Source organism: Mus caroli, unplaced genomic scaffold (assembly GCF_978045245.1).
Source record: "Mus caroli unplaced genomic scaffold, Mus_caroli_1 scaffold_20, whole genome shotgun sequence".
Lineage (NCBI taxonomy): Eukaryota > Metazoa > Chordata > Mammalia > Rodentia > Muridae > Mus > Mus caroli.
In genome coordinates, this window is record NW_028227275.1 from 31937693 (window position 1) to 31951824 (window position 14132).

General features: G+C 45.1%; 1 protein-coding gene across 1 annotated transcript in view; it reads right to left on the reverse strand.

Annotated features, from left to right (window-relative positions):
* Positions 1–13696, reverse strand: part of Rcl1 (RNA terminal phosphate cyclase like 1) — a 42369-nt gene extending 28673 nt beyond the window's left edge. Inside the window, exon 1 of the mRNA XM_021151344.2 lies at positions 13451–13696. Coding sequence (XP_021007003.1) covers positions 13451–13586 — 136 coding nt within the window. The 5' untranslated portion in view covers positions 13587–13696. The remainder of the gene's footprint in view (positions 1–13450) is intronic.
* Between the last annotated feature and the right edge of the window lie 436 nt (positions 13697–14132).

Consider the following 14132-nt stretch of genomic DNA (forward strand, 5'->3'; position numbering starts at 1 on the left):
GAACCATGCCTGCTTGGATGCTGCCAGGCTCCTGCCTGGATGAAAATGGACTGAACCTCTGAACCTGTAAGCCAGTCCCAATTAAATGTTGTCCTTATAAGAGTTGCCTTGGTCATGGTGTCTGTTCACAGCAGTAAAACCCTAAGATAAGCTAATTACAGACCTCCAGGGCATGGCAGTTTGGATGACACCTGCCCTTCATACTCCGTACTCTCAGCATTTGGACACCTAAGGCCCAGTTTGGTGAGGTTTAGGGGGTGTGGCTTTCTTGAAGGAAATATGTCACTAGAGAAGGGCTTTACAGGCTTAAAGACTTGCACCCTTTCTAGTTCATTCTCTCTGTTTCCAGTTTGGTTCAAAGTGTGAGCTCTCAGCTTCTGTTCCAGCTGCTGTATCTGTTGCATGCTGTCATGCCTCCCCATGATGATAGACTGCCTAGACAGACAGATCCCACCCCTGTAATACACTAGCACCCCATAAGTCACATAAACTGACCCCAAAGGGAGAGCCAATCACCTGAGCAGCTCCCATCTACCCTCTCATTACTTAATGTGGCCCCACAACTCCTCTCATAGCAGATTCTGCAATCTGTTCAAAGAGCATTGGGCCAAAAGTCAGAAAGATGCCATTAAAGCTTACCATAGTTACAAAAACAGTGACTAGGGCTTACAGTTATTACTGGAGGCATCCTCTCAGCCACGAATTGTCATTTAATCTTTATAATCATAAGACGATGGCACCACTCCCACTGCACAGAACAAAGGCTGAAACTGAAGACTGCCAACTTGCCTAACCTGTTCAAATGACAGCAATTTCGGAGCCAGGATTTGAGCCTGCCTGTCCTCCAAGGTCCATGTCCTTAACCACACCATGACAGTTTGCCTCTCCTCTACTCACCACCTCAGAACCAAGCCCTTAGTGTAGGAAATCCCAACTTATCTACAGAACGAAGGCTTCTGCAAGCAGTTGGCCGGGCCCCCAATCAACACATCTTTTTAATAAGAACAGAGTAGACTACAGTCAACCAGTGATTTAATTTTCCAGTTTTGGGTTTCTTTGTTTTGTGTCCTGGACTCTGCTCTGTAGACCAAGCTGACCTTGAACTCAAACTCAAGAGATACTTCTGCCTCTGCCTCCCAAGTGCTAGGATTAAAGGACTGTGTCGCCGCACCAGCTTAACCTTCCAGTTTTAATTATACCAGTTAGGCCTGTGAGACCTCAGAAGAAAAAGGCACCTGCCACCAAGACTGATGGGCTGAGTTTGATCCTTGGTCCCCACAGGGTGGGAGGGAAGGAAGACTGACAAGTCGCCTTCTGACCTTTGCATGAGCATACACAAAATAAATACGTAAAATGTTGTTTTAAATTACTACCAGCCAATGACAACTTGAATTTTTTTAATGAAAAGTTCTAGAAATAAACAATTTTCTTCTGTTCTGACAGAATATGAGTCTTAACTTTATCCAGCATATTGAAGTCACATATTCTCCCTGCCCTCCGGTAACTTATGTCATCTCAGCCATCATCGGATGCACAGCATTCTGTTCAAGGCTTCTCCAGCTTACCTAATGATGACTCGAAAGCACAAGGCAGTGATGCTAGCTAGCACTGCGGTTATGCTTAGAAGCATATGCATACTATATGTCGTGCGTATTTCTGTATGTGGGAAAAAATGTTTACCAATCTTAGCCCTGGGGAGATTGGGGCAGGAGGGTCAAGGGTTCAAGTTCAGTGTAGAATACACAGCAAACACCAGGCCACCCTGAACGACACAGTGAGACCATGGCGAAGAGAAAACAAACCATTTACACAACCGGAGCTCCATTCTATGTGCAATTCAGGCATGAGCTGGGGACGGGGAGGGGGTGGTGAGGGGTGGGAGATGTGGTGCGGGGGGGGGGGGGGGTGAGGGGTGGGAGATGTGGTGCAGGGTGGGGGTGTGCTGGGGGCTGTCTTGAACAAATGCCTCAAGAAGTCCCATAGGTCTGATAGATTAAGAAAAGGAAGGAAGAGAAGGAAGAGCTCAAGGGAGAGAGAGAGAAGGAGAGAGGGAAGGAGGGGGGAGGGAGAGGAGAGAGGGAGGGACTTTTAAAGTCATTTTGTTTCGCAATCCTTGGGTGCTCTTAATCTTGACCTCAGTCAGAAGCCATGGCTGCTTGGCAGGAACATGAGTAGGAAGAGAACGGAACCTCAAAAACCCTCCAGGCAGGATCACCCTGGGTCACGGCAGGCTGGCTCAGGAAGCCAGTCTCAGAGGAGTTCCAGAGTGCTCCCAGCAGCGAAGGCACAGCTCCATCACCTGGTGTGTAAAGGACCATCAAGTGTCCTGCCAACAGAGCCAATCCCCCACCCTCAGCCAAGACACACACCAGCCTTGCCTGTTCACCTGCCACACCTGGAGCTTCTTGTCAGGATCACTCCGTGGGGACGCAAATTTCAGAGGGCTGAAGATTTCAAAACCAAGCGCAGTGTTGCTGTACTGCTTGGGAATGCACAGAGTAACTCAGGGCAAGGTGTAGCTGCCACCAGAGACACAGCAGACAGCTGTGAAAAGTCAGACATGCGCAGATGTGGGCAAGGTCTACTTCTTGTCCTGGATGAGGTCATACAGGTTCATGGTACAATCTTTTCAACACTGTTTTATATCTTAAAGGCCCAGATTTATGCTTTAAAACAAGGGTCATCAGCACTCCGGTCTGAGGCAGGAGGACCAGGACTTTAAAGCCAATTTGGGCTACACAGACAACCCTTGTCTCAAAAAATAAAATAAAAAATAAAAAGGAGCTAATTTGCAGACCCTGTTTGCTTTTTTGAGACAGGGTCTCACTATATATTTATGTATGTATTTTAAATATTTATTTACATATCATAGATTTAATATTTATTTAGAAATATTTATGATATATTTATATATGCAATGTATTATATATCATAATATTTATAATATTGTATATATGCCATGGAATTCACTATGAAGACCAGGCTGGCCTCAAACTCAAATCCACTTGAAAAAAGCAAATTTCAATGAACTATACTTAACAGCTCCAATTTAATGTTATTCTAACTCAAATGTCTACAAATAGCCGTTGGACTAGCATAGCCACAGTAGTGTGCTCAACTAGCATGCGTCACCTCCAAGGCACAATAGGAAAGCCTGTAGAAGTACTATGATGTGGATGACTGTAAAAAAAAAAAAAAAGAGTATGTGTGTATGTGAGAGAGAGACAGACAGACAGAAAGCAGTTATGATAAAAACGGATCCTGGAAAAAGACAAAAGTTAGTAACACTGGTTGTTTCAGAGAGTTGAGCCTAGAAACCAGACTAAATTCCTTTCTTCTTTCTAAACTTTGAAGCAAAATGGAGTCAGCTGTCCCTTAACACACCCTGTGCATCTATATGTTTTTAAGTGCACAGAAAGTCACATAAAATGCAATTACTTTTTCACACAATTTAAAAGTTAAAAATGATTTCATATCATTCTTTAATTCACATCATTGATAAAACATCAAATTTTGTGATACCCTCCAGTCATTAAGAATGTTTTAAAGCCTGAGCTGCAGGGTATGACTGTAATCTCAGAACTCAAGAGGCTGAGGCAGGAGGCAATAACTTCCAAGCCAGCATGGGCTACAGAGTAAAACCATGCCAGTAAAACTGGGAAAAAAAAAAAAAAAAAAACAGTTGAAAGGAATTATTCCATGGCACAAAGGAACATTCATACTGTATTAAGAGAAGGGTTAAAAGGAACATATTCAATGTGGTCTCAAGTTCTTTAGAAAATAACCAGAAAGCAAGACAATAAACGGTTAAGTAAGTTAGTGTTGCCCTTTTCCTCACTAAGTCCTAAAGACAGAAATGACAAACACACTCCCAGTTCTCAGTTAGGAGATGTCCAGTCACTAAGAAAAAAATAAATCCTTTATATGAGATTATGTAACACTTTATCATTTCTTGACCTGCATAACTCTTAAGGAGACAGGACATTTTTCCTCGATTATGAACAAAGGAAAAGCTACAGGCTGTAATAAAGTATCTTTTTTTTTTTTTTTTTTGGTTTTTTCGATACAGGGTTTCTCTGTGTAGCCCTGGCTGTCCTGGAGCTCACTCTGTGTAATAAAGTATCTTAAACAAAACCCCACATCAGGAAAGTCCATGGAAGGTCTAGGAAAGCAGAAGTTACCACCCTCAGGTCTTAAGACAGAGAAAAAGCAAGATGAGGATGAACTGGGTGCTTATGGGAAACGGCTTCCTGGGAAATGGAAATGTTCTATGGTCTGGGAATTAAGTGTGCAATCTATACCAATTATTTTAAATCCTGAACCATAAGAAGAGCTTCCCTAAAGTATTACTTTTATAACATAAATGTGAACCTGCAACTTTTGCTCATATGTGCAAGTGTTCTGTGTGATTGGGTTTTCTTATATGAAGCTGTGAAAGAGATAAAAGCAACAAACACCACCGATGCCAGGGATCCAAACTCCCGTTCTCATGCTTGGCGAGCTCTGCCCTCTACCTCTTCCTCCGGGGATTTAGAGCTTTTGTAACAACACACTAGCCTCTATTACTATATTTGTAATTAAGAAAGCACACAAATCACAAAACAAAAGACACAAAAAGATTCACCCCAAAGAGTAAGAAGAATAACGGTGTAGCCCTCGGAAAGTTCAACATTCAGAAAAAGACACAATTATTGGTAAATTTCATATTCCAAAGTACAAAAAAGAAGACAAGAAGAGGCCTCCTGCAAGTCAATAGCAAGCATCAATCTTTAAAATAACCTCAAGAGCCGGGGGTGGTGGCGCACGCCTTTAATCCCAGCACTCGGGAGGCAGAGGCAGGAGGATTTCTGAGTTCGAGGCCAGCCTGGTTTACAAAGTGAGTTCTAGGAAAGCCAGGGCTACACAGAGAAACCCTGTCTCGAAAAACCAAAACCAAAACAAAACAAAAAACACTCAAAATAACCTCAAGTATGAGCTAATATAACTCAGCAGAACAGATCAAAAACCCCCAAATAACAACCATGTCAGAAGACAGATACACATATCATCGTCATGCATTCTTCAACTATCCAATCCAAAAGGAAGGATGTTCCTTAATCAGACTGAGTGAATCTCTCTCTTTTCTAATAACAAACAAAAAAATCACTGAAGATGAAACATATGAATTTCTATCTATGTCACAGGCTAGAGAGATGGCTCAGCAGTTAAGAGCACTGAATGTCCTCCCAGAGGACACAAGATCTGATAGTCTAATAGACATACATGCTGGCAAATAACACACATAAATTAAAATTAATTAAAAAAAAGAATAACAGCCGGGCGTGGTGGTGCACGCCTTTAATCCCAGCACTCAGGAGGCAGAGGCAGGCGGATTTCTGAGTTCGAGGCCAGCCTGGTCTACAAAGTGAGTTCCAGGATAGCCGCTACACAGAGAAACCCTGTCTCGAAAAACCACAAAAAAAAAAAAAAAAAAAAAAAGAATAACTATGCTACTACTAACTGCAGCACTAAACACATAAATAAGGGGGGAAATCACATAGTCTACTGGTGAAAAAGCACCCGATAAAATTCCCATCTGTACATTCTGGGTTGATTTTTTTGTTTGTTTGTTTGTTTGTTTTTGGTTTTTTGAGACAGGGTTTCTCCGTGTAGCCCTGGCTTTCCTGGAACTCACTCTGTAGACCAGGCTGGCCTCGAACTCAGAAATCCACCTGCCTCTGCCTCCCGAGTGCTGGGATTAAAGGCGTGTGCCACCACGCCTGGCTGTACATTCTGTTTTGAAAGGTATGGTGCATTTACTAAATTTAACAAAGGGTTTGTTTTTAAAATAGAAGCCTTAGTCCAAGAATGAAGAAATCTCCCTTAGTCATTAAAACACCCAGGTGGTACTGAACTCCAAATACAATAGATTTTTTTTTCTATATACAGGATGTAAATTCAGTAAGAGACCATAAAACAGAATGATTTTAAGAAAATACTGAAAGTTGCGGGAATGTGCTGTCTTCACCTTTCTCACAGAGCAGTGCTTACCTGGTGTGAGGTAAGGTCCTGAGTACCCTGACACCTTTGTTCCTGGACTAGGGGACCCAAGTCAAATCCAGTCACCCATCCTTAATAAGCCACTTAAAAGAGCCAAATTAAAAGTGGAAAGCAGAAAAGAGAGCTCTATTCACATGGCCTCACTGGGAAGAGTGGTAAAGGATTCAGCAAACCCAAGTCTTCAGGATTCCAAGTGAGATGGACGTTAGAGAGGGCCAAGGCTTCGCACATCCAGGCACTCCTGGGCAGGGTGTGCCCAACTAGCGCTGACCTATCATTGTCGAGGCTCTAACCAACAGAAAGTCTCTATGCAACAAAAGCAGGATAGACAGTTCATCTAAGTGACCACAAATTTATACCAAAATAGACTTAAAAATTCAACAAATTTAAAAAGAGTTAAAATCAGTGATGTCCTCATACCATAATAAAAGTTAAAATCAGTACCACAAAGAAACAAGAAATAATCTAAACATACTAGTGAATATCCAATCCATGGGTGAATGGGAAGATTTTACATCACACCAAGCTGAGAGAAATCCAGAACGACATATCAAAATGTGTGGGATAGAGACAGCTAAAGCACTACTGAACGGGGCAGGCTGGTGCAGCACCGCAGGCTTTTATTAGAAAAGACACATCGCCATCTAAATCCCGCAAGAACCTAGAAAAAGAAAAACAAAATAAACCTAAAACCAGAGAATGAAATTATAATAAAGATATAAGCAGAAATTAAATGAACAAATAAGAGAAACTCGTTGAAACAAAGACCTATTGATCTCTTCCCCCTCTCTGTGACCATGGCGTGGGGGAGCGGGAGGGGGAGGGCAAAGAACAGAACCTCAAATATTCTGGGCTCTACCTGTGAGCTACATCCAAAAATCACAAGAATAAATATAGTCATATTTAAAAATGGGCAACGACATAGATATATGGTGGCGTATGCAAATTAATACAATGACAAATGGCTGCACAGTAAATGTGGCCCAGGATGATTAAAATGAAAAGCATTTCAAATGCTGGTGGGGACCGAGAGACACTGTAGCACTTGTACATTGCTGGTGAAACATAAAGTGATATGTACCCACACGGAAAGAGTACCTACACGGAAAGAGTTGGCACCATCTCAAAGAACCAAAGAGGCAACTATCCTACAACCCAGCATTTACAACGAGAAAAGGGAGACTAAAGGTCCTCATAGAAACCAGCCTGTGAGCTCAGTGGTTAGAGCACTGGCTGCTCTTCCAGAGGACCCGACTTCCATTCCCAGCAGCCACATAAAGACCCAAAACCATTTGTAACTCCAGTTCCGGAAGGTCTGATGTGTCTCCTGACCTCTGAGGGACCAGGGACACAAGTGATAGACATACACGCAGACAAAACACTCATACTTGTTAGAACAAAAGAGTCGACCAACTGTGCAGAATAGTTCAAAATTAGAAGCGAGCCAGATGTTCTTCAAATAAAAAAAGAACAAGAAAGTGGTATTTTCATATTCAGGATTTTTTTTTTAAAGATCAAACTTGCTTTAAAAAAGAACTTAGAATAAAGTTCACTCTACAACCTGTAAGTTATATATGCTGCCAAGGATAACTATGAGTGTAGCCCAACAGACTCCTAAACTCACTTAAAATACCATGGGTTTTGGCTAAGGTATGAACAACATTGTTGTATCAAAAGCTAGCTGCCGTGAGGGGTCCTTGCCAAATGGCTACGGACGTTCTACCCACAGTATTTTCACTCATCTACATTTCTGACCAACGAAACTGGAAACAGAGACAGATGGGGAGGAATGAGGACAACGGGTGTGAGTACTGAGGGCCCTGTGAGCCACTCCCCCTCTTCCCTTAGATTTGTTAGTTTCCTGGAGGCAGAGTGTGCACAGCATGGAGGCAGAGTGTGCACAGCATGGAGGCAGGTAAGAAGAGGGGTTGGAGCCAGGAGGATAAATGTCACAAGGAAGGATAGGGGCCATCGTTTAAGGCAGGAAAATACTCTTTGACGTAAGAAACTGACGGAGTCGTCATGTCTTCAGAGCAAGGCAGAAAGTCTTCTTGATGGGCTTCACGGCCACTCAAGTCCCGAGAGAATGGTGCCAGTCCACTGCTGACTCTGAGTGGCCTTCCTCCTACAGATTACATAAGTGCTGCAGGGCCAGGGAGGCAGAGATCTGATTGGGTGGTCACAGAGTCCAGCTCTGGATCTCTACTGGGGGTTTGAGGCCAGCCTGATCTACAAAGTGAATTCCGGACAGCCAGGGCTACAAAGAGACACCCTGTAGGGAGAGGGGACAGAGATACCTGGGACTTTATAATACCAACATAGCATACCCAACGTCTGTAAGAGAAAAATGAGCCCTTCAGGCCGGAGCCCTCATGAATAAGCCCCATCACCTCCATCACTCAGCTACCCTGGCTGTTTTACTTTCAGTAAAATGGCAGGAACAACAGAATATTACTTTCTCTGACATGAAGAATAGAATGAGGCAGTATAATTGGTTGTTGTATTCAAGAGTGAAATATAAATTGCATGTGACTGCATTTCTGTTGCTTTTGTTTTGTTTAGTGTTTTGACACGTGTTAAGACTACTTTGCCCAGCTGACACAGAATTCGCTATGTAACCCAGGCTGGCGTTGAGCTAACTTCCTGCCTCCACTTTGGGTGCTGGGGTTACAGCAGGTGTGTGCCACCATACCAGGTGTCTCTACAGAGTTAACTGGAACTACTCCAGGATCGTCTGCCTTTGGTATCCAATTTCTTCCCATTATTTAAACCTCTCTGCACAGGAAGAAGGCAGTTTTATTTAACAGATTCATTTCTTTGCCTGAAGTCCCAAGGCTTGGGCATGACCTGAGTCTTCATCCACTTCTGAAACAAGGAGGGTCTTCCTTTGCAGCCCAGACTGGCTTCTAAGTCAGCCTTCTCTACGGTAGCGGAACCTGTACTACCATGTCTAGCTCCTTGTGCTGTTTTAGTAATACCTGCTGCTATTCTTAAGAATCTGGAGTATAGGGGGCTGGTGAGATGGCTCAGTGGGTAAGAGCACCCGACTGTTCCTCCAAAGGTCCAGAGTTCAAATCCCAGCAACCACATGGTGGCTCACAACCAGCCGCAATGAGACCTGGCGCCCTCTTCTGGAGTGTCTGAAGACAGCTGCAGTGTACTTACATAGAATAAATAAATAAATCTTAAAAAAAAAAAAAAAAGAATCTGGAGTATAAAGGAAAGCTTTACCCACCCTTTGCAGGGGCGCTGCAGAAGAGCTGGCCCCAGTGGTGTGAGTATGGGAGAGCTGGTGGGATGACCAGATCCAGGACTTTGAGTTGGCCCACCCCAACATCTACCCCATCTATGAGCTGCTGGAGCACATGAAAGAGTGGGTCCTGCAGATCCAAACCTACAGGACCTCCACGACTCAGGGTAACAGCAAGATATCCCAGAGGAGTCTGGGTGAGGGTCCAGTATTAATGGTGTAGTAGATGCCAGAAGCTTTGAACCAGACCAAAGACTCGTTGTAATGAGTATTTGCAAGTAAAGCTATTTGAGCAGAAGGCTGTACTGTGGGACACACTGTGGCTTCCAATGCCATTACAAGGAACAAATACGTGATGGAGAGGCAGGAAACACAGTGGAGCGAAATGATAACGTACACAGCAGAACTGGAGACGGGAAAGTTGCCTGCTACAGAAGGCTGCCCTGATATAAGATGTTGTTGTTTGCCTTTTGCAAGGGCGGGGAGGGGAGGTTACAAGGGTAGAGAGCGGATATGGAAGGACTGGGAAATGAGGGTGAATGGGGCGAATGATGTGAAATTCCCGAAGAATCAATAAAAAAATTATGTGAAAAAAAGCTTTAGTTATTAAAGTCTACTAGAACAGAGTTGTTTAGTACCAGTACTGACACTAAATAGACTTATTGCTAATATACAAAATAAAATTCTTTACAGTGGGGTCCATAGGGTATTAACAATTTCTTGGGCTCTCCTTACTTGACAACTCCCCCCAGTGGCATCTAAAAAAAAAAAAAAGTCTCTAAATACTGTCAGCATACCAGGGGATGAAACTACCAATAATATGCAAATATGTAGAAATCAGCACTTAAAAGGGAAACTTCAAAGAACAACATAATTTAAATATTTAAAAGTTCCCAATGACAGCAGGGAAAAACTTGGGACACCAGACAGCACAACTTTACCCAGTTCTCAGTAGAATCTTAATAAACCAGCTTGTGTTTTTTCCTTCTGCTCATTACATCTAAGGATTGAGTTCAGTCCTCACAGAAATCCCATAAGGCAGGCACTGGTACTCCATGGCCCTACTTTACCATGCATATACAACTGGATGAATGCCTGGGTCCAAGGACAGCCTGAGGGAACACTGTGGGGTGCTCATGTACACAGACTCGTACACAGAGTGTTAAAGGGAGTGGGAGGGGCTTAAGAGAATGCATTCTCCTGTAATGACCCTCAGCCACCATTCCCACTGTCACAACAGAAGGACATCGAGAATGCCTTTCCTACATCTGCCAGGCTATTTTCTGTTCTGGGTCCACGGGGTCCCTCTACCACATTAGACTCTCCTCACTTCACCGTGCTATTCCACTCAAGTTCTTCCTGTTTAGAGGACAAGTTCCCGGAGTGCAAATGCAACCAACGTCTATCTAGACTCCCCTCCTCAAAGCCTTGCACAATATGAGGCTCAATAAACTTCTGAATGGCCCTGAGGCAGCCTCCTCCACACGCACTCCCTTTGGGGGGTTTAAGGAAGCACTTTTGGGGGATGGGACTTGCACTCCAGCTGAAGACTGTACTGGGTATTCTCTGACTTTGTTCCACATTCCATTACCTAAGTCAGGAAGAGGCAGGCAGGGATGGAAGATGCTACTGAGGACTGAACTACGACCCCAAATCCACATTCATGTGTTTCTGTATATGTGTATATTTTGCATACTTAACTTACGTATGTATTTTCGGGCATGTTAAGTCTACCAATTAAAGTTGAGATGTGAATCGAGGTCCCTCTGTGAGTAACCGAACAGTGAACCCTTAAGCCAGCATAAAACCTCAAGTGTCAGTCTCTGTGACATTAGTACCTTGAGAAGGTGTGTTAGTTAGGTTTTGCTGTTAACTTGACACAAACCAGAGTCAGCTGAGGAGGGGAAATTCCAATTCAGAAAACACACCCATTAGATTGGCCTATGTATGGGCAAGCCCATGGTACCTTCCCTTGCCCACTAGGAATGATGTCCCCCGGGGCAGGTAGTCCTGCAGAATATAAGAAAGCAAAAAGGGCAAGACCATAAGCAGCAGCTTCCCTGACCTGTGGTTTGGGCTCCTACCCTGACTTCCTTTCCTGAGCAACTACAACTGTAAACTGAAACAAACCCTTCCCTCCCCAGATGGCCTAGGGTCAGATTGTTTTTCCACACCAACAGAACCCTAAGACATGGAGCAAAGCAAACTATGTTCTACAGTGGCACCCCACAGAATACCAGCTAGCACTGCCTCCCCAGGTACCAGAATCCCTAGCTTTTCAGAAAAATGCCAAGGGCAAGATCCTGCTTTTGAAAAGAAACAGGAACCCACAGGTGAGTTCCTAGAAACCTTGAAATACTGTATTAGAAGGCACCTATCAAGTCAACTCTGAATTCTCTCTTATGGGCAACATATTTGTGAAAGAAAGCCCAAGTCTCCAGGCTAAAGCACTTTGTACCTTAATTAATTAATGAATTAAAGTAAAACCTTGTGCCCAGTGGTCACAGTAGAAGCAAGGTCTCCAGGCTAATCTGGGGTTGGAAACACAACACAGCAGCCCAAGCAATAACTTCTCCCAAGGACCAGATTTAAAACTGGGGGTGCAGAGGGGGTGGGGGTAAGAGATTTGAGAGAATGGAGTACAACCAATTTAGTCATCATCTCTCCTCAAACTTTGAGGTTCTTGACTATTTGCTTTCAGTTTTTGTTTCTGTTAAACGATCCCCCCACCCCCCCAAAACAAGGTCTGACTATGCAGCTCTGGCTAGGTTAGAACTCACAAGTTTAGACCAAGCTGACCTCTAACTCAGAGACACACTGTGTGGCCCAAGCTGGCCTTGAACTTGGGATCCTCCTGCCTCAGCCTACAGAGTGCTGGGATTACAAGGCTGTGTCACCAAGCCCAGTGCTCTCTCCAGCAGTACAGGGAAGACAGACTTTACTCACTCCCGTAACAAGCCTTCTGGTTTTTTTTTCTTTCCTAACCTATTTCCATCACCATGCACAAAACTTTTACAGTGGTAGTAATGAAATTATATATATATATATATATATATATATATATATATATAATTCAGACATGATGAAATGGTCTAGCCCTCTAGTTTTTTTTTTTTTTTTTAATCTGCAAAAATAAACATACCAGCCTGACCCAGGAGGTCTCCTGAACGAATTACAGCCCCCCCTCCCCTTTTCAGGCTACTGACAGGTTTTTCTTTTTGGTTTTAATTGGTTCAATTGTCTTTATCAGAAGGGATCTAGGAGACACTTTTGAACACATACCTAAATTCTAGGGGAACAGCTGCAAACCAAAGCCATTGAACAAGACGCGGGTTCAAATGATGGGTTCAACCTATCTATCTACCTTTGTGAGACAGATAAATCAATAAGACCTTTGAAGCCTGCAGTTTATTGTCTGGCCTGCCTTTTCCTTAAGTCAAGACAACTAGGTCTACGACATAAAAACTATCTTGGTTGAGCGTTCTGGAGCAGGCCTGTAATCCCAGCACTCGGGAGGTGGGGAGGTAGAAGGAACAGGACTTGAAGGGCATCCTCAGTTACATACATAGTTTGAAGCCAACCTGGGCAACATGAGACTCTGGTTCAAAAAACAAAACAAAACAAAACCCTATTACAAAGCTTCGCTACTGCGCACATCGGTGACTAATAGAAACAAGCGCATCGTTTAAAAATAAAATTTTATAACACACTTCCGAAGAGAGAGGGCGGGGGGTGGGGGGGAAGGAGATAAATAATGGCGACAAAAACTGGTGTCCAAGCGGGGCAGCGGTTTCAGAGACCGCTTTGGATGAGATTGGCAAACCAATCAGTGGTACTTTTCTCTCCAATGTCTGTCCGTCCACTCACTCAATCACTAGATGTTGGTCCAATAAACTGTTTTTCTCCTGGGAGGTTTATGGCGAAAGCAAGAGACTCAAGAGAGGGAAGCGAGTGGGCGATGCCTACGATTCGTAGCAACAAGCTAGCCAGGAAAACGTGCAGCTGTTTACTACCCGTGCCCAGGAGCCGCAGGGCATCCTTCCACGCGTGGCGCAGCTCGAGGACAGATCTGCCGCCCGACCACCATCCCACCCACGCGCCCAGTGGCCACTCCGGGCTACGACCCCGGGTCCTCCCTCCTCGCGCCCCCTCCCAAGTCACCTCGGAGGCCCGGGTTGTCGTCCCTGGCGCGAATCCTGCGGATCTTGACCGGTCGCCCGCTCAGGGTGGACAGGACCAGGCGCTGGCGCAAGAAGTTACACCCCGCGTAGCTGAGTGAGTGCGCCTGGGTCGCCATGTGCGCGCCGTCCGCAGAGGCCCCGGACCCGGGAGCGCGACCAGGACCACGGCAGCCCCCGACGCGTCCACGTGGTTTAGAACAGGAAGACAGAGCGACTAGACACCGGGTCAGAGGGGAGCGGGGCGGAGCCAGCGGCCGCCCGTCCGCCTCCTCGCCTGGCTGGGGCGGCCCGGGCTCCGAAGCACACTACCATTGGCCCACGGGGGATCTGGGCGTTGCCCTCTCTGCGTCGCCATTGGTCTGCTCTGTAGCTGGGCGGTGCTCCTGCCGCGTTGCCATTGGCCGGTAGTGAAAGAGGGCGGTGCCCGGGCCCCAGCAACAGCGCGCGGCTGGAGGGACCCAGTTAAAGCTGCGGGGAAACCCGGGCGCCCAGACGCCGTGGGGGTCTGTATGTCTGTGCAGGACTTTCGCGGCCTATGCGGTAAAGGAGGCAATGGCTCCGCCTGGGTGCCCACAGCTGGTGGTACTTAGCAACGCACCTACAGCAGCCCCGGGCAAGGATGCTAGCTAGCCTCTCCCGCGTTTTCCTGCCACCGAAGAGAA